The sequence below is a fragment of the Mastomys coucha genome, unplaced genomic scaffold, assembly GCF_008632895.1.
Source record: "Mastomys coucha isolate ucsf_1 unplaced genomic scaffold, UCSF_Mcou_1 pScaffold21, whole genome shotgun sequence".
NCBI classification, from domain to species: domain Eukaryota; kingdom Metazoa; phylum Chordata; class Mammalia; order Rodentia; family Muridae; genus Mastomys; species Mastomys coucha.
Genome location: NW_022196904.1, coordinates 48,155,447 through 48,181,749, shown reverse-complemented (window position 1 = coordinate 48,181,749; position 26,303 = coordinate 48,155,447). Strand labels below are relative to the sequence as shown.

Here is a 26,303-nt window from a genome sequence, read left to right as displayed (position 1 = left end):
CTAATAAAACCATGATATGTGCTGTAGTTTGGATCAATTGGAAAAATATTTTAAAAAATAGTGGAATAGTAACCAATTTATCTGGACCTTAGTTATGGCTGTTTTCCTTTTATTTGAGGTTAAGACATGAGACTTAAGAAGGTTTAAAGGAAACCAAACTAACTGGATAGCTCTGCTTCAAATAGTATTTGTAAAATTTTGCCATCTCTAGTTTGGTGATTGCTTTCATCTTTTACAGTTAAATTTCTAATTAGGATTCTCCAGGATGGAGTCCAGTAAAGTGCAGCTCATGGATGCTCTCAGCTTGTCTTGGGTCATCCACTAATCTCACTTTCTAGACAGGTGCCTGCAATGCTTAGAGTGATTCTCTTTTCTCTTTTGTCATTAATGATTATATTTTACATATTTAACAGGAATAATAAGCCTTTAACTGTGCTAACAAAGTGCAGCTCAAAAATGCGAGTGTTCATTAGTCCTCAACTTTCAGGAGAAGTTTGTAAACATAATATTAAACACTGACATCTTGTGACTGCAGGCAGAGTATAAATATTTTCAACCTTGATAACATAAAATTAAAGATACTGCTAACAAAAGATTGGAGGCAGAAAAAGAAGAAAGAGAAAGCCATTTAAGGATGGAAATGTTATTGTTTTTCTCTAAAAACTAGTGTCTTTATTTCTGCACCATCCATAGAAGCCAAGACACCAGGATCAACAGATGAATGGCTAAAGTGTGTCCTATACACCCACTAACATTACTTAACCAGAAAAACAGTGATGTACTATCTTTTGCATCAAAAACAGACTTGGAACTCGGGGATTCTGAAATGACATCAACCAGACATAGAAGAACAAATGCCATGTGTTCTCTCTCACAAGTGGAAGCCACAAAATTGATCTTAGAATGTTAAAGAGAAGAATGAATGTCAGAGTCTGGAAAGAGTGGCAGAAAGATAGATGGCAGGCTGGCAAGATGGCTCAGCGGGTAAGAGCACTGACTGATCTTCCGAAGGTTCTGAGTTCGGATCCCAGCAACCAAATGGTGGCTCACAACCACCTGTAATGAGATTGGATACCCTCTTCTGGTGTGTCTGAAGACAGCTGCAGTGAATTACGCTGGAGCGAGCGGGGCCGGCAGAAGTCCTGAGTTCAACAGCAGCCACACACGATGGCTCATGGACATCTGTACAGCTGCAGTGTACTCATACACATTAAAGAAAGAGAGAGAGAGAGAGAGAGAGAGAGAGAGAGAGAGAGAGAGAGAGAGAGAGAGAGAGAGAGAGAGAGAAAGGAAGAAAGAAAAAAGAAAGAAAGAAAGAAAGAAAGAAAGAAAGAAAGAAAGAAAGAAAGAAAGAAAGAAAGAAAGAAAGAAAGAAAGAAAGATGGCAAAATCTAGCCAACTAGCATAAGCTCAAGTGGTCCACAGCACAGTGGGCAAGAGCATTTCACAGTAACCTGTCACACACTTTAGGTAATATTAGCAGAGAGGAATAGGCAGGCCCTAAATGAGGTTAATGCACTTGGTATACAAGGTAACACTGTACTGTAAAAACTGTTATATGCTAAATTTGAAGGCAAAATGACAACAAATTAATTAAATATAGAAAGCTAGAGGCAAAGATATAAACCAAGTGTAACAAGACATAGAGATTTAACTTATTAGAGATGTTTTTAATTACCTAGTAGTCAGAGTCATTAATCTGTTTCAAGAAGCACAGGGCCACTAGGCACACTGTGTTCTCACATTTCAATGCATGGCTTGTTTCGTTCAGGTTCTGGTGTATGCATGCACCATACTTCTGCCCAGCTGCAGTTTTCAACATTTGTGAGGTTTTTTTGTTTGTTTGTTTGTTTGTTTGTTTGTTGCTGCCTACTGCTTCTGAGTTGAACCTACTTATCCATAAACAAGGGGGCATGGCGTGTGTCCCTCTAACACTAGAAACACCGTAGTCAATAATAACTGCTGCTTTAGTCCACCTGGTACAAGCCCCTACCTTAAAACTGTTGCAGCTTTTAAAGAGCCAGTCTTCCCTGAAGTTTATCTCCATGGTAAGAAGCAGTGATAAGCCTCAGCCTTTACAATGTAAGGGGATACTAGGCAAGAACTGTGAAGCAAACACATGTGAATGCAGGCCATGTCAGTAGTGAGCTGGGGAGTGAATAGTCTGAATTTACTCAGGTTCCCTTGGGGGACACTGGACCCACTGGAGACCAAAATACATACTTAAGTATCTATTGGTATTTTAAGTTTTTCACGAATCCTGGCCCAGTGACCTGGGTGAGAAATGTTCCCACGGAGATGTTCTCACCTCTGTTAAGAACTTAGTTTAAGCCATGCTCAAGTCATAACCCCAGAGAAGACCTGGAATATAAAAGATGTGCTTATATACCAGAACAATGGATCAGATGTCCCTTGTATCATTCCTGACTACTTTACTTCCAGTTACTATGCATGGATGTATAATTACTGTGCATGGATGTATACCCTCTGAGCTGACCAGCCTCACCTTGCTAAGAGCATTATGACAGCCTCAGGCTTCCCGGGAGCAGTACATGGCTCTCAAAAACCTGTTTGCCCATAATCTGAATGCATTCATTTATTTGCTCGCTCATATATATGTTCATTCCATGATATCATCTCACTTTCACACTAGAAAGGCAACAAGAGGAGGTGGCTATCCAGAGGTGGGAGATTGTTTCATAGCTTTTAAAATAAAAATGTGTAGTCCCTAAAACACTAGAACAGATAGTATAGTTAACTGTTATTTGAAGTTCAATTTTCAAGCTAAATTATGACCTTTTTTATTTTTCTTCAGTACTAAGGATCCTTAGATAAGATTACATAAATTGTGATTTTTTTTTTTTAAAGAAAGAGTTTAACTATTCACTTAAGCTATCAGCTTGGGGCTTCAAACTAATTTTCCTTTCACATAACCGAAATGGACACATGTAGTTAAACAAGGTTGGATTAAAACAACAAGAGTATTCATCAACAGATAGAAAGGAAGAGAAAAAAATCAGTCTTCACATTTATCAGTTAGTCCTTTTTTAATAAATTTGAATTCATTCAACAAGTTTCATATTGTATCTGTCACTCAATTTTGCTGTTTTTTCATGTCAAATAATACCAAAAAATTACATCAATGTGCTTAAGCAAAACCGGGTTTAAGTTTATCATTACAATGAAATGAAATCAACAGGAATATCAATCAGGACAGCAACCGCCTATTCCTACGAGAACAATCCTGTACTTACCTTGAACACATCTACTGACTTGGGAAGTAGAAAAATGAGTCACGAATGACATGTTTGTGGGCCATCCCTAGGAGAGGTATGGTGCGTGAGCCACTCTGGGAGGTCACTTACAAGGTGAGGGGGATTTAGTCATTCAGGAAAACATGGCACCTTTCAATGCAGTAGAAGAGGTAATCAGTCCAAGGCACACTCGCCAGTGTCCTGGGAAATTTACTCCACCAGGGCAGTTCTTTGCCCAAAGAGTCAGTGTTACTCTGATGGAAAGTTCACACTGACATGAAAGCCAGAGTTCATTCCAAAAGTAACAAAATATTTTACCATTGGTTCAGTTGGCTTACAGAAAATGGCCAGAAATATGAACTCTTTTTTAGGTGGAGGGTTAAAATATGAATTATATTAGGCTTATGCTTTTAAGCAAGGAGATTCAACAATGGACACATCTTTTTAGAATGTGTTTCTGTAGTTCAAACACCTACAGCTACAATGTGCCTGTCCCCTCTGAGATCATCTCATTGGTGAAATTGTCAACTCCATGTTTCAAAACAAGAGAACTGCTTTTGATGGGAACAACTGAAGATGTCCCCATGTTGGCATCAAAACACACAATACTGCAGATGGACATGCCACTTAAAGCCTAATGGGAACATTATTATGATATACATTTTAGTTCATCTGAGATTCAGGGGCAGTGAGTGGGTCATGGCATTGGCAGCACAACCCCTCTACAGTCCTTGGATTGGTGAGCAAGAGTGACTTTCATTTTAAAGATAATTCCACTCTGGTGAGTCTTTTCTCTGCTGGGACTGATGGAGGAGGGCTATTGAGTTGTCACAGACATATCTGGAAATGACCAATAAAGGGCTGTCATCAAGGTGTCAACACCGTGAGCCCTCTGCGAAGCACTTTGTTTTGGAAAGACAGTACTATTGAGAAAATTAACGGTTTATTGAATTGGTGAGAAGTTAAAATTTTCTGTCCTAAAGAGCTCTGGGAATGGGTAACAGCCACCTCCCATCAGAGATCCTGGTGGAACCCCTCTGACCATCACTTACTGGCTCAAATGGCTGCTGTAAAGTAACTGGAGGTTACTTTCCTAGATAGGGATCAGATTAAACCCTTCTGCTAACACAGCAAGACTTCTCTTCTCAACACTTCTCATAGCTTTAAAAAATAGAGAAGCCATAAAATAAGTTATTAGAAGAAAAATATTTTTCTTCTGAAATGGAGTAAAGCAAACACATACCCAAGGATCTTAGAAAGGTTTTTTGTTTTTTGTTTTTTTACAGAATACATGTATGTATTTGTGTATGTGTGTATATGTGTGTGTATGTATGTACGTGTGTGTGTAATTACAAATACTATTTAGAGTCTAGCTACTATGGTAACTTCGTTGCAGTGTCTATAAAGTTGTGGATCCCAGTCTTGGTGCCAAATGCATATAAAAAGCTCAAAAGCTATTATGACTACACCATGCAATTATATCCAGAGATTCCCCGGGAGTGCACTGCTGCTCTTCTGAGCCCTGCGGGGTCTCTGCCTTGATATGTGGGTATCTCAACTATGCATCAAAAAAGCTCTGAGTCACTTCCCCAGAAAAAAAGTCACAGTTCTGAGTATAATAAATGATCAGTCACTGACTGTTTCTGCCACACTGCTTGCATTTTTGGAGTTCCTTGTCTACTTGTGGCACTTATATCTTGAGTTACAGGATACAGAGAGAGATACCTGAAGTATTGAAAGGGATAAGGTCTTTGCAAACATTTGTATTCTTTTAACATGTTACAATGATAAGGCCACTTACAGAATTTTTTTTTTAATCCGTTTAACTTTTTGTCTCCTCCCACTGTTACCCATGAAAAAGAAAATTTCCAGAGAAAAGCCCAAATGGCAAAATTCACAGATAGAAAGTAAAACAAAGGAGCAGTGATTGAAAGAAGACTTAGCAGATAAGAATGGGGGAAGCAAAGGGAACAAAAGTCAGTAACTGTCCCTCACGTGGATTTTGTAGGTTTAGCTTTTATTTAATATTAAGTTTTGAACAGTCAGACTCCCACATATTAGAGATTGCAATGGCCACCAAAAAATCAAGTAGTGTCAGTCCCTGGTGACAGTCCACACCACACACATCCTGGGGAGGGTAGTGGTGCTGCCTGCCTGTGTGGAAATGGTGGTGCCAGACTTGAAGGTGCCGCATGTGTGGGATTTGGGGGTTATTAATTTAGCAGTTATTTATCACATGTTGTTTTTTTTATCCTGTCTTCCAAATGCTTCGCTGTGACACCTGTTTACACAACTGCAGTCGGTTTATGGATGCCTGTGATAGAAATAGTTTACAAAAAATATATCATCTTTGTTTTTCTTTAGAAAGAGCTCATCTAAATAGTAAGTTAAGGTTGCATCTATGAAACCAGTGCACCTTGTCTTGTTTCTACGAGCTTTAAAAAGTCCAAATCCTGATGAGGCTGTGGATCAGAAGGAACCAAAGACACTGGATTTGTGTCGGGTTGCCCTCCTTGCCTCAGGAACGGTCATGGGTTGTTGTGTGATCGTGTATACTGGAAGTGTTCCTGCAGAATCCTAGTCAATCTAGGAGGAGTTGGGTGTGCTTATGAGATATGTCAGTACAGAAATAAAGGCTGTGAAGATGTTTCTTAAGTTTCCAAAAAGTGAACAGTAGAAACATTTTAGATTCAATCCTAATTTCTAGATAACAGAAAATAGTTACATCACAGAATGAAAAATATGACGTCGCATGCTGCCATGATAGCAAGCAGAAGAAACAAAATATTGGTAAGATACATAGGTATGCATATTATGCAAATATATTTATATTAACATACAATGTTATAAGAATGGTAACATAACTGCAAGGGGGGAACCACTCTAGATGGTTTTACCTTAGAGTAACAAAGAACCTGAGACGTCTATGCTTCCAGTTAAATAGCAGATCTAGAAATCTGGATGAGATGTGGAGCACATTTCTAGTGATTGAATGTCATTATCAAAATGTGCCACTGTGTTCCCACATGACAGTTAAGCTGGACCCACTTAATGTTAACAGAAATCTCCCACATGTATGGGACAGTGGAGTACTTAAAACGGGACACCGTTTACTCCCAGTGAGTTTTTAAAGATGAACATTCAGACACGAGCATAGGAGCTACCTACCAGTAAGAATCAGGTAAGTCCACTGCCAGCGACTCATCTCATATGCTAACCCACTACAGAAAAACATACCTGATGAAACAAGCCCATCACAGAGAAGCCAACAAGCCTCGGTTGCAAACTGAGAGGGTATGAGGCGTACAACTAACGCTGTGGGAGTTCCCAAAGATTAACTAAGAATTCCTTTTTGATTTTTAAGCAAAAATATCTAACTTATGATAATAAAAGACACACTTTGGGATGACTGTGTTTCACGCCCTCATTCTTGAGGCATAATATTTGATACTTGTCCCTTTCAATTAAAAAAGAAAGAAAAAGCTATGACTTTCTTTAATATGCATCCTGTGTTAAATTGTCCATAGTTTCAAAATGTATGGTATGTATGCGTATTTGTTTTACATACACAGATACTCCCACCTGCGTATATAAGCAAATACACATACATTCTCATATACACGTGTATTTTATATATATGCTGAGAAAGTTCACATATATATATACAATTGTGTGTGTGTCCTTGTGTGTGGTGTGTGTGTGTGTGTGTGTGTGTGTGTGTGTGTGCATGTGTGTGTGTGTGTACTGGTATAAAAACTTGACAGGCAGGGTAATATTTCACTCAGTGTTAAATGAAGTCTTTGAAAAATCAAGTACAGTCACTCAGTTAACATAGTACAGCCAGTAAACTAAGTTGAAGAGAGAAAAGGTGAATGGGAACACGATCCGGGACCATCTGTCTATGGCATTTACATCGGTTAGATCTGGGATTTTGATTTTGAGCTGCGAAGACCTCCTCCGTAGGTGGGTCTTCTTGTGCGGGATGCTTCTGTCTCCCATGTACCGCCCATGCCCTTCCTTGGGCATGCTCTGTTTCCTATACTGGATTCCTGAGGTTTCAAAGGATATTGCTGAATTCCTGGTGTCACCAACGCTGCCTGCAACCTCATTCATTTCATTGTGAACATCCATTGGTGCTAATAGGATATTCCCGTGAGCATCCACCTGATGGAAAGAAAATGTATACTCTTAGGAAGCTGGAAGGCCCATCAAATTTTAATATGTAAGACCTGGACAAAATGATGTTACATAATCATGCAACATAGTTTATGAGAATCTGTATGCCAATTCCATGCCTCATTTTATAGGAAAATACTATTTTGGAAATTTCACTACAGCTTTCAGCATATATTTCCTTTATCTGAAAGTTCTTATACAGGAAGGAAAAGGAGCTTTGCCAAATTGATATTTCGTATTATAGAATCCCTACTGAGGAGAAAACTGAAGTGTGGATCCCTTCCAGGATTTTACTTCTCTGTGAGTGACTGCTTATAATTGTGTATTGAATGGAAATGATATAGTACTCTCTGTCTTGTCTGTACTTCAACCTGTATCATCTAGACTTGGCAATGCCACAGTATCTGTGTCATTCCATTTCTCTTCCCAGTCACATGAGTATGGAATCATCAGACATCTCAACCAGAAATGGAGGTGAGCGCAGCACATGAAAGACTGTTGCAACAGAAGGCCTCATGCACATAATTTTCATTGGGGTGCATTGTTAGGATTTCTCCATTTACTTACCATGCCCTGCTGTTAATTTCTTACTGTACTGACTGATAACTTAAATTTTGTCTTAGGCATGAACTACTAAGACTGGCAGAGTACATGTATCATTTGCTGCCAACTATGGTTTCAAGTAGACCCATGGGTTTCCTTAGGAAGTTAGCTTGTTGTTCTATTTTGAATATTTGCATTGGACCCAGGGCCAACCTCTGCTAAGTATGCTCTTTGTCCCTCAGCATGTTCCAGCCTGCTAGCCCTTTCTCTGATGATTTGAGTTGCCAGATTACTGTGGGGAAGCACAGCGACAATTATGAGGGTGTTCATGGTAACTGCTGGAGTAGATCCAGATGTGGGTCTTTGCCTAATGTGGCTTTAGCAGAAGTCCTTTCTTGCAAGAGCTACATTTAAAGTAGCAAGTCTCTCTCCACAGTGAAGTCAACTTAAAAATAATAAGGTTTTATTCTTTGTTAAATATAGCTGCAGACCTTCCACTACAATGCCACTGATGTGTGTGTTTATTGGTTTGTCACAGAATTTTTCAGCAGCCTCCCTGTGGCTGCGGGACCATGCAACTTGGGGAACCTGGGCTGGGTCCTTGGTAGAGTTGCAATTGTGATCATACTATAGTTGCTATAGTCTGGTTATCTGAGCTCTCCATAATCCATCTGTATCTATCCTTTTCCCTGGAAGGCTGTATCCCTTTTCCATTCTTTCTCCCAGGCCAGCCTACTCTCTTTAAAACTATATTGTTAGTTGATGGATTTTTCCATAAACCATTAGTTGTTTTGTACAATGACTTATTGATATGCTAATTTAAGTCTTCCAGCTTATAGATGGGTATTCCTTTCTCTCCTTAAAGGTGTTAAGCCGAATGAAGGTTATAGGTTAGGTAGGGAGGATTTCTGACCCTTATGTGGGAAGAGATAGGGAGCCATGTGAAGAAACATTGAGCAGATGAAAGAGCCCCAAATCACAGCTACTAACTGCAAAGTGTCCAAAGCTCAGGAAGGAATGCACATAGTAGAGGCCACCCAGACTCTTGCCAGTGAGTTGATCACACTCCTGTTTGAGAATCTCTCTCAAGGTAACTTAATTATGTGCTAATCGTGGTCCATTCTCATGTACCACGGCTTGTGAGCTGGTTATGAGGGGACATTGTAGATGTAATTATGGGTACAGCCCTCAAAATAGTTCATTTCAAATTATTGGGTGAGCACAATATCATCATACATCCTTTCTTAAGCATAGTAGAGAACATTTCTAGCTAGAAGCAGAATTCAGCAGACAAATATCCAACCTAAAGGATCAACTTGCCTCTCATATGAAGATCTGCAGGAACAGGTTCATTAGGAGGGAATAAGACAGCCTACAGGAGCAAAGGCTGACCCCAGATGAAAGCCAAGCCAATTCTATAACACAAGGACCTACTTGTCCAGCCACCTGATTGTGCATTATCTCAGAGCAACTTTAGTTTTAGTCTGTATGATAGAGGCAGACCTATCTTACCCCTACTCTCCTGGTACTTTTCACCTAAAAGATGTCTGTTAAAATTGAGCTCTGTTTTACCCTGTTAAATTTGTTTTAATTTGCCATCACAACCCTCAAAAACAAAAACAAAAACAAAAAACAAACAAAAAAACAAGACCAAACCAAACCAAAACAAACAAACAAACAAAAAAACCCTGATTATTCTGGCAGCATTCGTATAGTAGAGGATTGCAAAGTCGATCATCAATGGGAGGAGAGGTCCTTGGCCCTGTGAAGATTCTGTGCCCCAGTGTAGGGGAATGCCAGAGCCAGTAAGTGGGAGAGGGTGGCGTGGCAAGCGGGGGGGGGGGGCGCAACAGGGGTTTGTTATTGTTTTTTGTCTGTCTGTCTGTTTGTTTGTTTGTTTTTTGGAGGGGAAACTGGGAAAGGAGAAATCATGACATGTAAATAAAGAAAATATCTAATAAAAAAATAAAGAAAAGAAAAAACCCGATAGGATGAGGGAAAATATGAGATGTTCATTTGTCTACTATATAAAAGACCATAGGTGGAAAAAGAGATATTTTTCAGGCCAAAATATGAGGCACATCAAAGACCCAAAGTAAAGCATTTTATGTAAGGTAAGCTAGCTGAATAAACTCAAGTTTTTGAGATAATAAATGCAGCTAGCTTCTGATACATGCTATGGCTGTTGGTGGGTGGAGTGTGTGCTGCTTTTCCTCTGTCATTGTCATCTTTCCATCATACAATAATAATAATAATAATAATAATAATAATAATAATAATAATAATAGAGGACACCTGGTCATGAATGTAAAGGTAGATGAGAGCCTGGGCTAAGTAAGGTTTTCTATTTGTCATGCTAAGAAACTCCAACCCTATGCTTTTAGAATACAACATAAAAAGTAATCTTTAAGCAGAAAAAAATAATATAGAATACATGTCAGAAGCATCAAGAAGAAAAGCTGAATATGAGAGGTGACGAGGGAGTCCATCATACAGGTCTCCATGGGCAGTAGCAGTCAGAAAAGAAACGCTAAAGGTCAGACAGATGATCTCTTTCTGCTTTTGTTCTCTGGGTGCCTTCTGCACTTGTAGCAGCAGAAGTTTGTAGTTTGTCGATTCTGTATTGTGTTTGTTTTGTTTTCTATTTTCTGAAGCACAGTCCCAGTCTAGCCTTGACTAACTAACAACTCACTCTGGAGCACAGATTGGATTCACACTCATGGCATTACTCTTTCCTACCACGGCCTCCTGTGTGCTTGAATTACAGGTATGAATCGCTAAGCTCGTCTTTTATCTTGGAAGTTGTAATGGAGGAGAGGAAAGAGATAGTTCCTCTCTCTGACCCCCAACCTAGACTTGATAACTAAGAATTATATCTTAACCTTACAGGGACTGAGAAATTAGGATCAGGCAGGACTTTGCATTTTCTCTCTCAGTTTTTATTTTTCTATTTTCCCCTGGAATGATCAATAAACTCCTTTCAATGACAAAAGCTGTTTATCTTCAGGACTAGGAAGATGGTTCCAGAGACTTTTCAGACTGAATTGCTAGTGGTTAGCTATTAGTTGTTAATAGTTCCAGCAGGAAGAAATAGCCGAAGCCACAGGTGACATGGCATGGCTGAAACAGAAGGGAACAGGAAAGGGCTGTGCCCCTCACTCTCACTGCAGCATTGCAGTAACAAGTTTCAGCTGTGGGAGAAACATGGCCACAGCAGCTCTACCCAAGAAGGGACACCTTGAACTAACTATGGCTGGACAGGAAGGGGGTCATGAAGACATGGCTGAGTTTTGATCTTTGCATACAGTTAAAAGCATATATGCGGGTCAGCACCTGCTTCACTGGTGCTGACCTCTCTCGCTGACCCAGCCCACAGGGCTTTATGGCATTAAGCAGTGAGCAGGACAGGGATGGAAGGGCCAGTGGCTCACAAGGCATCTTGACTTGGAAATTGGCTGGGAAGGAACTCAGCCAGGTAATCCTGCCATTTAATTTATTTCATTATTTCATTTGACTACAGTGAATTGGCATCATTCTACTAGTACCTACCTGGCTTTACATCATAGAGATGGTCCACTCACTCACCATGTATTTAAATGAAGTGGCAGCCACATTAAATGTTTAATTTGATTCTTTTTCTATGTTCAACATTTTAAACATATATACCTTCATGGTAAACTGACATTTTTAAAACTTCTTTGTTCCTGAAATTGAGCCAGAGAACACCCTAAAGAGAGAGACACTGACGTTTTAAAGTACTAATGTAGAACTTACTCTTTTCCATAATAATAACACATCCTTTACAGTAGTTATCATTTCAGAAAGTTCAAAAATGTCCCTCCAAGATAGAAAAGAACACAAACATTAATAGCTATAGAAAAAATATTCCTTATAGCCTCTGCTATTTTTAAAGAAGAAAACTGAGAGATGAAGGGCTTGTGGTCTACCCCAGTGCCTCACTGGAGACATCAGTCTCCAGTGAGGCACTGGATCTGCGTCACTTGGAGTCATTCATGGAAATTGTAAGTACATACCTGCTTCCCACCAGTGTCCTTCACAGTCTAAGTTATGACCCATGAAGAGGAATGCAGGAATTCCTTCTCTCAAACAGTCTAGTAGGTGAGAGCTTCCAACAATCAACAAATAAAATCTTTTATAAAAGAATTTTAGAGCATATCCCTAGTTATCAAAAACATGATATGAAAAGTTCCTTTTTGTTTTTGTTTTTATCAGAATCTATGGACTTTAAATGAAAAATTATGTGGCAGGGTAGATCCTACCAGTCCAGTAGGAGCAGATTTACAGTGACAGGTGCCACCTGATATGAGCAGTTGCCACAATGGAGTCCGGCACTGTGTATTGTAGGAGGAGCAAGAAACTAGTTGTAGCCTGAAAGGGGAAAGAACTTAGGTGCCCTGCCATTGCATGTACAGAGAATGAGCTGGAAATTGAGAGGACAGCAACAAAAACAGTGGCTTTGACTAAAGCAAGATGCAAACACTGATGGGGAAAAATAAAGACTCTGGAGAGGAACATGACTTGGGTGTTGAAGAAAGGGAAGATGGAAGTCATGAGGTAAATTAACAGAATAAAGGAAAAGCAGAGAGCAATTCAGAATACATGGAGACTAAAGAAGATATAAAAAGTAAGATTGATGTTCTGACGTAAAGGGACAGATCTGTCAGCCAGCATCCTGTCTTTGCTGGTCCTGTATGGACACAGTAGTGTCTGGGAAGAAACAGCAGGAATCTGTTTCTGTGAATGTCAATGAAAAGCTTAGTCTGAGGAAAGCCATGCTTTCTTAGGAACTTTGCTTGTAGCTTACAAATGAAAGAATAAAACTTGACCAGTTGGTCGATTTCTCTTTGTTTCTGTGAATGTTGATGACAAGCCTGTAGCTGTCTCAGGACTCGGATGAGACAGGGCTCAAGAATCAATATAATTTTACACAACTCTATTTTAGGTTGAAGCCCTGTTACGGAAACTCTATCACAAATAATACTTGTTCTGGTATACAAAAGAATACAAACATGCATTTAATTACGATCTTAGTTTAAAATAGCTTGGTTGCTTCAGTTATGGATTTACTATTACACAGGTCTCATTTAAACATGAACTAAATGTGCAGAAAATTACTTTCTTTTTTGTCTGAAAAGCTTTAAATGTATGAAATTTTATTAACTTTTAGAAAATTTTAAAATCAGTGTTTCTAAAAGAGGTAGTGACCTATTCCTTTCGTCCTTACCTCTAGAATGTAGGTCTCAGAATAGAAGTAGATGACTGAAGGAGAACTCAGTCTGAAATATGTTTTACGGAATGACAGGTGGTGGCTTCTAATTTTTAAGTTGTTTCATGAATTCTTGTTATTTTGAAGGGTCCAGCTCACAACGACTATAAATAGAGCCTATGATTTCAATGTAGGTTTTCCTTCTGCTCTGAACCTAGACAGGTGCAGCTATCCAAAATTAAAATCATCTCATCCAGAAAAGATCACATGAGAGTTTTTCTTCTCTAGACTACGTCACTAGATTGGCACCCAGTGGATATCCCATTCTTTACTCACTTTCCACATTCTAGCTAACATTTCTAGTTTTAGAAGAACAAGACAGGATTTACAATTTGCAGGTGCCAGGAGATCTTCCTCCTTATTAAGGATACTATTGAATCTATGCATCTGATTTATTTATAAGAATGTGTCTCTGCCTAGCATATTTTAGGTATAGGATCAATTGCTAGCAAAACAATTAATGGGTGTATTGTGTCATGACATTAATATACCATGCCAAATGGTCAACTCTTCAGATATCACAAGATTTGCAGATGTGATATGTTCACCATGACCTAAGGCTTGCTCTTAGGTATAGAGGAAATCCCATAACAAACAGGAAGTATTCATAGATGAATTAAGGTTTAGAGACTTACAGTGTACCAAGAGGATAAACTAAAAGAATATAGAAACATTCTGAGCATTTATGTATCATTTGCTAAGCTCCAATATTGTGTAACCACTAAGTATAATGAGGAACCCACTTGTGGTTTTACATCAGGGTCAGTAAAACCCTGGGTCTCTAGTGGTTGTTGTCAGCTGATAGCCTGCAATAACTCCAGGATGCTCTCTGCCTATGGCATACCCATGGGATAGGCAGCTTTCTCAGGAAAGGCTATAAGACTATAATTACTGCAGGTTCCCTGCAGTAATCAGCCAGTTTCCCTGTTAGAGAAAATGGGGCTGTGGCTCATGACACTGATAAGCAGAGCCAAGTGTCATGAGTGAAAACTAAAGTGGGACTGTTTCAATGACGGTCATACTCCTATCCCTCAGGCCAAAACTGTTCTGTCTGGTATGAGATGTGTGGCTTTTGTTACTCATATTCACCCTATATCCCTTTATACAAATGTTTTAGGAAGTCTATATCTACCTAAAATTCATCTCTAAATTCTTAAGTGAGGGAGGAATAATTTTTAATGAATAAGTGTAAGAGCATCAAATAGATGTAAAAAATTAGAATACTTGATGTTTGTATGGGTGCTTTGCAAATCTAAGAACCTAATGGTAAACATATATTTTGAGAATACTAATATATAAAGGCCCCACTGAAACTGCTCAGAAAAGAGAAACAAGATTTAAAATGCACCCAGAAGTCAACTTAAAATTCCCTCTACATCTAATTTATATTCCTTCCACATTCTGATAATTTTATTTGTGGCTATTACAGGCTTATGGTTATTCTTTAAATTTTGTACTTCACATTCAGAAAGATGTTTTTGAATAATGATGATTTGACTGTTTTAAACAATCTCATTTAGAGAAATGCAAACAAAGCTCTAATAGTTAAAGAAAATATGAAATTGGAAAAAAAAAACAGTTCACATTTGCATTTGTACATATGCTTGGCCACAAAGAAAATATGATGTGATTAATTCTAGTTTCCTTAGTAACAGCAAGGCTAAGACATATTGTGTATTCATAGTATGGTATGATCTCCATAGAAACATCACCAGTCTGGCACACAGTAGATTTTCCAGTAATATATTGCAGATAATTTTGTCTATGGAAAACCTATTTCTATTCAGACATGAACTTCATTTATGTTTTATAGATAAGAAGAGGCCATTTCCACTCACTGATAGGTCTCCATCAATTCGTGAATATTTGCCACCCAGGTTAGACAGCATTAGGGATCCACATTGTCACAAATGTTCAGGAGAATGAAATGAGACTTTCAAAGGCTTGAAAAATATGTAAATTTAAATAGATGGATTTGAACAGCATAACAAAAAAAGAAGAGAAGGAAGAAAAGAAGGAAGGAAGTTCAGCCTTTAAACTGGTAGAAATATACCCTCGAGAATGTTAGATGAAAATACAATAGAACATGTTTAAAAAAAAACTTTATATAAACTGTACCGATCATTAACATTTCATTATAATAAAATAACATATTTATGAGCAAATGTATCCAAATGCCAAGTCCCCTTGTGACTGGAATGTGAGCCTTCCTAGATGGGCTATGGTTTTCTGGTAGAGGGGGAAGCTGTGCTGTGCAGGGACCAAAGCATACAGCTTAGCAGAGCTTCTGAGCCTACAGTGCCTGAGGTCTTCATGCTTTAGGTTCTCCCTATGGACCAATGAGGTGACTACCCTACTGCATTGTCCACCATGGGGGCCAACTGGATGAGTGAACTGGTAATCTTACAACTAAGAGAATATTGTGTTCTCTTAGAAACATTTCCCATGTTAGGTAACAGCCCTACATTCCAGAGTATTGATCATCCTCTGGTCTTCTCGAAAGACAGTGGGAACGGAAGCTGAGCTTCTCCTTCACCTGCTCCAATGTCAGTGTGATAAGAAACCCTGGAGGCTCGCCCTAGGAAGCTGCCTAGCTCCTTGGAGGTAAACCATAAGACCAGACTCAGCATGGTTGGAGTTTCCAGGCAGTGGAAAGCCTACCCGGTTGATTTCACTCTTAGAACGATCATTCTTGGCCTTGGCTGTCTTCTCTGCAAGCTTCTTCTGCCTTTGGGGACCTCTTCCAAAGAAAATGTAGTTGACAAAGGCATACTCCAGAAGTGCCAGGAATACAAAGACAAAGCAGCCCATCAGGTACATGTCAATGGCTTTGACGTAGGGGATTTTGGGTAGAGTCTCCCGAAGGTGAGTGTTGATGGTTGTCATGGTGAGCACGGTGGTAATCCCTAAAAAGCAAAGGAAATGTGAGTACCTCAGCCCAGATCACAGTCATGCTTCCATTGCAATGTTCTCTAAGACATTGACTAGACTGAATGTCACTGGCATATCTCTGTGTCTTGTGGCAACATATCACACTTTAGAGCAGCTAGTGAGTATCTCCACCTGGAAAGCAAGCCTGCAGAGGACTTACCCAGCCACTCCTATCACAGATCAGCGTGTCTAGAGAAAGTGAAAGGCAAGGTGTCTAGGCCATCTTGGAGGAATGTGCTCCCTTAGAGTGTTAGAACAAATGCAGAAAGTCCCAGCATGCAACATAAGCACCAAGTACCTGGCCACAACACACCAGTCGTTTATGTCTATAGAGATCTGGTCAACAGGTGACTGTCTGTCCTATTTCAGGTCTTGCTGGGAGAAGAGGTTGAGGGCTTTTTATTGATTAAAAGGAGACTCAGTTCTAAGCTGAAAGAGGGAGGGCCAAGCCCAGAGGGAACATTTCACTCTGGAACCATTTTCCTCAAGTAGGAAAGAATGCACACAATCTGGGTGGGATGGTTAGCATGGATAGAAGTATTAGAATTCTGAGAATCCATGTTCTGACATCAAGAAGCTCCTCTGTAAGTATTTTGCTGAGTTCTTTATGTAGTTCTGTATAGATGATGTGTGTCTGTGTAGGGAAGTTGGTTGTAGTCCTTAAGACCACAAGAGCAACATATTTTGTAACTTTACCTTGCACAGGAGGAGATAAAGTTCTGTATATACAGAGCTTATAAATTAAGAGTTCCTTATATACAGAGATTATAAATTAAGTGACCTGAGGCCACAGAAAGTATGCTGGGTAGAGACATGACCAGGGTTTGTTGAACAGAGAGAGGTAAGTTGTGTTTGGGTAACCAAGCACTAAGAGCCACAGCAAAAACAAAACAAAACAAACAAAACAAAAAACCTTAGAACCCGCTTGAGCCTGCTCTGGTGCAAATGTAAGATATTCAAAGGAAGTACCCAGCTCTAAAGGTCAGACTCTTCCATGAATTCAACCAACATCCTTGAATGTGAGCAAAACAGTTCCCTTGCACTCTTGTGTTAGGATTTCCTCCCTTAAGAAGGCACTCAAAAGGAAGAAAGTGGCAATGATTGTTTTTATTATCACTAACACACACACACACACACACACACACACACACATACCAGTTGTGTGAATGAGGCTAAGAGGCACAGACACACACACACACACACACACACACCAGTTGTGTGAATGAGGCTAAGAGGCACAGACACACACACATACACACACACACACACACACACACACACACACACACACACACACACACCAGTTGTGTGAATGAAGCTAAGAGGCAGCACTGGCAAGGTAAAGTTTCTGGGATAGAGCCAGGGCTGTAGGGGAGGGTTTATATTTATTCTTTTGGTTTTTAACCTTTTGGATGCCTACTTGGTCTCGGAAGCATGTTTGTTCACCTTGTGTTTTCCAGAGCTAGCCCTGGGCTGTGAGTTCTGCCCTTCATAGGGGAAAGTAGCAGAGAAATAAGTACAGAAGATTTCATCTGTACTCTCTCCTGATCCTGACCCTAAGAGACTGCTAACAGCACAGAACATGGAAGAACCACAAAACTATTTTTATGCATAATTGCAAGCCACAGTTGCTTGTGAAACATTTGAAAATCTCAGATGTCAGAATATTTTAAGATTCCCTTTAACATTACATTCATGTGCACCTGGAGACTTTTAAAAATTTGAATGTGGCAATGGGATAATTACAGTTTACAAATAAATGTGAAAACACCACGCAAAAGCTACAGAATTAGACATTCTCACCATTCTTTAGAAGATTTGCAATGTTCAACACCACTGTTTTCCCCCACTGCCAAAAGCTGGTCACCAACACCTATCTGTCCTGCAATGATGAAAGGATGTCCCCCTTGATGTCCCTCTTGGTGGCCTTCCATGATCAGTGTCATCATGTGGCTGTGCATATAAGTGGGGAAGATGACATAGCCATTCAAGAAGTCAAGTGGTAAGGCAAGGCCAGTCTGTTATAATGGCTGCCTTTCAAAAACTGTCAGGGTCTCCTCCTCAAAAAAACCCAGAAAAACAAAAAAACAAAACAAAACAAAACAACAAAAGAAAACTTCATGAAATTGTCTGAGGGTGGTGCTGCCAATGACCTGCTAGGTTCTTATCTGTTCAGCCCGCACTGGTCAGAGGAAAACAGCTGCCTATAGACCTCTGGGAATAAGGTTCCCTAGATTTCTATAAATTCCCCTTCTGTTCTACCCATGACACCTGCCTCTACAACTTCAAATGCTTGTCTGACTAGCACCATGCTGGCGGGGTCACTAAGACTTGATTTTGGCTTGAAACAGCAGGATATCAAGAGAACATGAAAGTAAGTTCCTTCACTATGATCAAGCTGGATTGCTAGTGTCATTTCTGGTGGACTACCTGCTTCATGTGTGATATTTTACAAGTAAGCAGGTACAGAGTTTGTAGTAGCTGGCAGAGTTCAGAGGGTCACATCTGCTGAATGGTTTATCCTTTGCAAGCCCAGATAATTACAGCTCTTTGCTTCTTTCTAATTGCTGTAACAAGTGCTCAGCAGCAGGGTCACTGTGATGCTCTTGACATTTTGGTGTAAATGATCCTTTCCCAAGCTCAGAGGGGGTTCAAGTCATTTTTCATTTCTCTACTTTTTTTTTCATAGAGAACATCAAGACTTACACCTGTATATAGAATTAATTTCTAGAGAGAGTATGTTTTAAGGCAAATGAGTTCTAGTTGTTATCTGATGCCAGCGTGTTCAGAATAGAATTTAAAGTATTATTCTGTCCCAGACAAAAAGAAACAGAGAGAGAACCTCAAATTGTGTAAATTAACAACTTTGGCATTTGGACCTGCTCCTACGAATTGACTCTTAATTTTGCAAATGCAAATAGAAAAAAACTTAACTACTCTAGGAAAGAGTGGTCTCCTGTCATTAAAAACTTGAAGTAAGATTTGCACACACCCTCTGCCAGTTGCACAGAAATCTAAGAATTTTAAAAACCTATTCTGTAGACACACATAGCAATTTTAATATAGAGTTCTTAGTGTATGGATTCTTGATCCTATCCAGAGTACTGCTTTATGCACATGGAAACTTTAGGAACTCTGGTGGAGAAAAAGTCTAATCTACAAGACACTTGTGCAGTTTGCATAGCTCTAGGTGCAGCACATTCACACATGCACATTATTTTAGAAAATAAGATGGCAGAAGATGGCTAATAGAAAAAGATGAAGAGAGGGTGAACCAGAGCCTGGAACTATGATTTCTTGTTAGGTGCTCTACCAACAAATATGTTTCTAGTTCTTTTCCTACAAATTTTAAAAGTTCCTTTGTTAGTTCCCTCTGCAGAAGCAATCTTGTACCCAGGATGGCCTGTGCATGTCTCATCCCCTATTCCACCGATGTATTCACATGATAATTTTGTCCAGGGTTTCATAACTATCTGAGCAGAGCATAGAGCTCCCTTAAAAACCAAATCCCAAAAAGACTGTCAGAACCTCTAAGATATAATGTATATCAACTAATAATCTCATCATCAAATAATCAATGGACAGCAAACCAAACTAGGGTTCTTAGGAATGACTCATAATTAGTTGCTTATTTTAATGGTCATTAAATTGTGTAATTTCAATTATGTGTTATAATATTTGATGATTTTTTTTCTGACTTGAAAAAAAAAAAAGAAAGTTCAAATTAATCACATTTTTTCTGTCTGTGGAATCATTTTGACCAGGAAATATTGATCCCTACTTTAAAATTACGAATCAAAAATAGTTATATGATGCAAATATTCTGAAGACATATTTTCTCTTTCATAGGCATGAAAATTCACATTTCAGTCTTATAATTAAATTAACACATCAAGAGATTCATGCATGAAATTACTGCTTAAAGATAAAACGTGACTATGCGGCTGAGGCTGATGTCATGACACCCAGAATTTCTGGTTGTACTCTGGCCTTTAAATTTCCTTAATATTGAAATGATATGGTCACCTTACATTTTAGATAAGACTTAACAGTAGCACATACCAAGGGCAACTCGAGCAGCAGATGCATCATAATTGATCCAGAAGGACACCCATGAGAGGATTGTGATCAGTATTGAGGGCATATACGTCTGAAGAATGAAGTACCCAATGTTTCTCTTCAACCGAAAACTCAATGAGAGTCGAGGATAGGCACCTACAGTAAACACACAAGGGCACAGTGAAGAGCCATGGTGGGCAGTCTGCTCCAACAACCAAGAGTCAACAGCATGTACCTAGAAACTCCATGACCTGGGGAACCACCCACTACTATGCAGGTTGGCATGTTATTTATAGAGTAAAGGAGGAAGGATTATATCAGTGTGCCATATAAGGAACAATAAAGACATTGTTCTAAGGCTAAATGTTTAGCTGAAAACTGTTTCTGGGAAGGTTTTAGGCATAGAGTACAGAATAACAGCAAAAGTGATGTTCAGTTTTTCATCAATGGCTGTCTCCTTTTTATTCTTTGTGTAGAATGAAAATTTGGGACAAGACTTTACTAGGCAAAATGACTGTTAAAATCATGCTGTCTGCACATCCACAGGATTGCAGCCTCTGGCTCTAGACTACTGGAGAAAGGATAGTTCAAGGACACATGGAGTTGGAGGAGTAGGTAGCAAATATAAGCCTAGAGCGAGCTGTAGTGCACACTAGGGTGCCCTGCTGGCCACAACAATAACACCAATGAGAACCTCAGAGAAGCATGTTGTAGCATGCAAATGCTAGTGTACATCCTGGGTTTTGTAACCTGGATTCTAACCACTACTGCCACTAGAGGTGCAAAAATAGAGCCTTAAGATGCCATATTAATATGGCATTTGTTCACTCTGTTTTATATTGTTTTCTCAGAATAAGGCAAATACAACCTATGCTTTATCTTGTGTATTTCAACACCATATCACCAATTGCAATTGGTGCAACTGTCTCAGCTCCTGGTCTGCTCGATTGAAAAGAGGCTGGTAAAAGAGAGAGCCCAAAGGACCCTAGAACACCTGTTTCATGATCCCTCCCCCAATCTGTTTATTGGCAGGGGTCTCTCATACCAAGATGACCTAACTAGAGCATCTTAGACTTTCCCACACCACTTCTTCCATGAGAAATGGCTGCAAGCTTTCAGGTATATAGGTGTATAACCAATGTTTACTGATGATAAGCCATTAAGAAATACAGTTTAAAACAAACCTATAATACATGTAATTTTACTATTTATCAAAGTAAAAAGCATGTTTGCACATGAGTAAGATGGACATACTTATTTATGGTTACATAAGGGACTGATTTCTGGTTGAATATTGATGCTACAAGGCAAAGAGCATCTTGCATGGTTTCAGAGTTAAGAAATGTCTTATCCCCAGGGCTCCAATTGGCACTTCACATAAATATGTGCAAAATATTGGAAGCATGATTATGGCCATCTTTGAAAGTTAGGAATTCTATCCTAAACTCAAGCCCACATTTACATGGGGAATTTTATGAACCTCAAACATCACTTAAAAAAAAACGCTCAAACACAATACAATCCAACAATATATTAGCTTGATACTTACATCTGAGGAATAATGGTATGAAACTATGTAAAAGAAATTCCTTCATTCTCCATAATTAAATCACTATGCTTCTATAATGCTGGAGAACTTAGTATGTACAGAAAAAAAACCTGATGTTCCTAACAGGCAGTCCTGAATCATCTGAGCCCAAGGATTTTATGCAGCATTCAGTTGGCATCACATGGGGTGACAGCATGCACAGTGCAAAGTCCCGTGTGTGTGTGTGTGTGTGTGTGTGTGTGTGTGTGTGTGTGTAACCAGAGCAACACTAAAGCTGTGGAGCACAATACACTAAAGCACTGCAACAAACACCCTAGTTTCATTACACAGTTGACCTTTAGTTAATTTTGATCACTACACAGTTAAGAATCTTTTACTATAGAAAACCTCAGTGTGGGCTATGGCCTACAACTGAAGCTTCAGGTGACCTTGACTTTTCAAACGCAGTTTTACTTCAAGAATCCAGGTTTCTAATCTGCCACTGCCTATATGTGCCTTATCCACACTTGGCTCTGTGCCACCGTATGTTTTTCGCTGCATTCCTTCTGCAGCAGGATCACCCATTCATATACCTATTATTTTATGTGAAGATGGCTGGTATTAACCACTGGCTGCCTATTTCCCTGTTAGCCATAGTTCCTGGACTGTATAAAAAGAAAGCAAACCATTTACTAAGCTCAGCATTTAAAGACTAGCTGCATGAAACTTCCCCTGCTGTATCTCATCTCTCTGCACAGTTTGCTTTGCAATTTCTGATTAAATGCACACTTCACATTGTCAACCTAACATCAGCTCTGTCATAAATGACTCAGGATATATGTAAACGCAATTCAGATTCTTCCCAGTTTTTCACAAAATACATATACACAAAATCTGGTTTATAAATAAAAATGTTTTAGATTTAGGTGATTTCCACTTGTGCAAAAACTATAACAGGATTCTTAAGACGAACTTCATGCAGAGCTCTTGTGTCAGACTTATTTTCTACCACTACCAGACTAGTGCTTGGGACTTTTTTTTTTTTTGAGTGTTACTAGCTTACTTTGCAAAATGAACCTAATCTGCATTGTTCCCTATCATCACTTTCTCCAGTTCCTACCTCACCCTGCAAGTGTGACAGTCTGAGTGCTTCTTAACTTTTAACAATTCTCTTAAGATAAAACATGCTGTAACAATCCATATATTTCTAGGTGAGAGACCTACCATTGAACTACATTTCCAACCTTAGTTTCTTTAGTTGAATATTTCTGATGTATTTATTTGTTCTCTGTATTTAATCTTATTAATTATCCTGAAATCACCTTCGCATTTCAGTTTTTGTTTCAATTTTTTTTTTAAATTTTACACCCATCCATGTATATCCTCACTTGGATTTCAAGTAAGTATGTCCCTGATTGTATGTTTTAAAATATCTAATGGGTTTAAATGGAGATTTATAGACATTTATCATTCTTTTTTTTGTGCAATTGTATCTATCCATTTTCTGTAGCATGGGTTGGATTCAGGGGCTCAGCTCTTCTGAGAAGCACCCCGTGCTGAGTTCTATCTTCAGTTGTATCTCTAAAAATGTCTTCTACGTAGAGTCAGTGTCTCTCTGGCTTGCGAAGCCTGGCTTTGAACTTGTGATACTTCTTCAACAGCCTCTGAACAAAGTAGGGTTACAGGAATGTGTCATCACACTGGACTTTTTCAGAATTTGACATAAGGTGAAATTCTACAATTAATTTTGTTTCATTTTTCAAACACCATCAGTGCATTGAAACTTCTAAGCAACAAAGTCAGCAGAGATGTATTGACCACCCCATATAATCATGGAATTTTCCCATGATATGCCATAGAGGAAACCCATGCAGGCCTGCTATCTGGAAGCCCCAGACCCTCTCTCTACTCCACCCATGTTTTCAGAAGCATAAAAGTACACTACTCTATCCCATGCTTAAAACCCTCCTGTGTAGACCCACAGACTAACATACTTGGTTTCTTCATGTTCCTACAATAACTTACTTTAATTTTTACCATGCCTCTACATGAGCATGTCAGTGTCCAGTCAAGGATATGATCACTGTCTCCATCTTTGTCTATTACTTCCTGACTACAGATTCATAGCCACTGTCTTTAGGAGCTCCCTTCCCCTAGCTATAATGAAAGTTCTTGACTCAATTCAATTTACATGAATCCTATTATGTGCTCCTTTCAAATGTCAGTGACCATCTTCTTGAATTGTCCTTGTTAAAATATAATTACCAATATTGACCAAAGTTAGATCTATGTTCAGGCATACATTTTCCAAGATGTTCATGAAGCAAGGAAATTGCAACGCTGAGCAAAAGCCTGCATTACAACCCAGGATCCCTGTACCCACATACAGATGGGTAAAAAATAATAGCATTTAGTTCATTCTCTGGACTCTGTAATTGAGTTTAATACACAAAGCATTCAATAGCTTCACTATATCTTAGTTTGAAGTCACATGACATCCTTAATATATTAATGAGATCACTTCAATATTGACACATAGATGGTGATTTGATGTTAGTGTCTGATCATGCCATTTATAAATTGCTTTCCTTGTTTCTACATTGTAGGTGAAATTGTCTTTGTTTCAGTCAGCACGTGGCAGTGACAAACACCTCAAACCCCAGTAGTTTATAACAATGAAATCTTCTTAGTGCTTTCTATGCAGAACTTGTGGGATGCTATCTATGATGAGGTGCCACATATACTTACCACCTGTTTCACTGGCCATGCCTCATTGTCAACCTTTACGCCATGAGAGTGAGAATGTTTAATCCTCTTCCAGGAAAGAGCAACAAATATTTTTAAGTGTAGTTTAATTTATGACATCTCTCAAGTTTGATTTTCCCTATAAAAATTCTTAACATTTTCTAAGATACAAATTAAAAAAAAATCCAATACAAACTGAAAATAACACACAAGAACTATAGAACCATTCAAATTGTTTGAGAAATCTGCACTCAGCCAACTTGGGAGATCACAGAATGACAGAACCGAATTCTACAGGTTCACCAGAAACTTTTATGAAGACAACATTAATCCTGTTTCAAAAATACATCAATATCCAAAAATTTGCCAAGACAAAGAATTTATAATTAAGAAGATCTATTTTTGTAATATTTCTGTCTAGCAAATACATCCAGTTTTAAAAAAAGAACTTAATTTTTCAGAAACTATTTTAGCATTTAGTCAGGTATAAGGAGTGAGCAAAGAGTAGTGCAAGCATGAAGAAAGAAATTTCCAAGTCCAAGGACTCCCGACTCATGGCTGGAGACTATGTCAAAGGCAGCCTGCCAATTCCAAGCAATCCTTGGCAATACTACAAACATACTGCACTAGACATGGACATGCAAGAGATTTTGTGATTTGTGTTTCCCACACAATGAAATCAAATATGTATGAATGACTAAGTTTTTTTGAATAAAGGGAAGAAGCTCCTAAGGAAATGAGCCCTACCAAGATAGAAGATGCTAGAAATAAAATTCCTGGATACCAGTAAACTTAAGAATTCTGAGAGATGACAGCTACTCTTCTAAGTAAATAGTAGCCTTCTGCTAAGACACATACATCTTACAGAGTGTAAAGGTCCTCATGGAATTCTGACAATCCATGGCATGATACTGGCAGGGTTAAACTCCCCAGAACATGCCATATCGGTGGAAAAATTAACAGGGACTCATAGTCAATGGCTAATAATTTAAAACTGAAAAACACTGAGTACCCTTCAATACAGCACAAGAAGTTCCAAGATGGCAACAGAAATGCAGATCTCTGGTCTGTTGCCTGTGTGCCAATGCAGATATAGTCAGGTCGCCAGTAGATGCTGAGTCAACAGGCAGAGGTACAGTCCCTGCACAGCATACTGTTCCAAGTCAGGGCTTGCTTGGCAAAAGTATCCAGCAAAGATGCTGATCTCAACCCTTTTTCCCTGGATGCATTGAGAGCCATGCCAAAACCAGGCTCTAGACCTCCAATTCCCCTAAATTTACATCATTCTCTAGGCATCAATATTTTTGAAGGTCTCATTAAAAATGTGCACATACACTGTCAAGCTAGCTTTGTAGATTGATAGCAGCCACTCCAGTGTATCTATAGAATACCAAGATAATAGTTCTGTAGCTGATGCAGAGTGATCTAGGCACTTAAGCCTCTTCTTTTTTCCAGGCAGCCGCTAAAGGTCTCTCATCACTGCCTTCTGGAAAGAGTATCAGGGCTATTTTTGGGTCCTTTGTCATGCTATCTTATTCACTTGCAATTTACCTTTGACTTTGTAATATAGCCCCACATTAAAAATTGTGTGATTTTAGTACAATGTGCATACCTGCAGTGGCAGCACTCAGCAGGAGGTTGAAGGCCAACCTAAACTACACAGTTACAACTTACAAAAAAAAAAAAAAAAAAAAAAAAAAAGGAAGGAAGGGACAGTGTGACTCATTTTATTCTCTCATTCCTAGTCACTTCAAATATGCTGGTAAAAATCTAAGAAAGA

General features: G+C 39.0%; 1 protein-coding gene across 3 annotated transcripts in view; it reads right to left on the bottom strand.

Annotated features, from left to right (window-relative positions):
* Window positions 1–3,028: 3,028 nt before the first annotated feature.
* Gabrb3 (gamma-aminobutyric acid type A receptor beta3 subunit) overlaps window positions 3,029–26,303 on the bottom strand; it is a 233,683-nt gene continuing 210,408 nt past the window's right edge. The window contains exons 7-9 of one of the 3 annotated variants that reach the window (XM_031386832.1): window positions 20,254–20,406; window positions 15,922–16,166; window positions 3,029–7,418 (exon numbers count right to left, since the gene is read on the bottom strand). In XM_031386832.1, coding sequence (XP_031242692.1) covers window positions 7,077–7,418; window positions 15,922–16,166; window positions 20,254–20,406 — 740 coding nt within the window. In that variant the 3' untranslated portion in view covers window positions 3,029–7,076. The remainder of the gene's footprint in view (window positions 7,419–15,921; window positions 16,167–20,253; window positions 20,407–26,303) is intronic. The other 2 variants (XM_031386833.1, XM_031386834.1) reach the window with 2 other exon arrangements.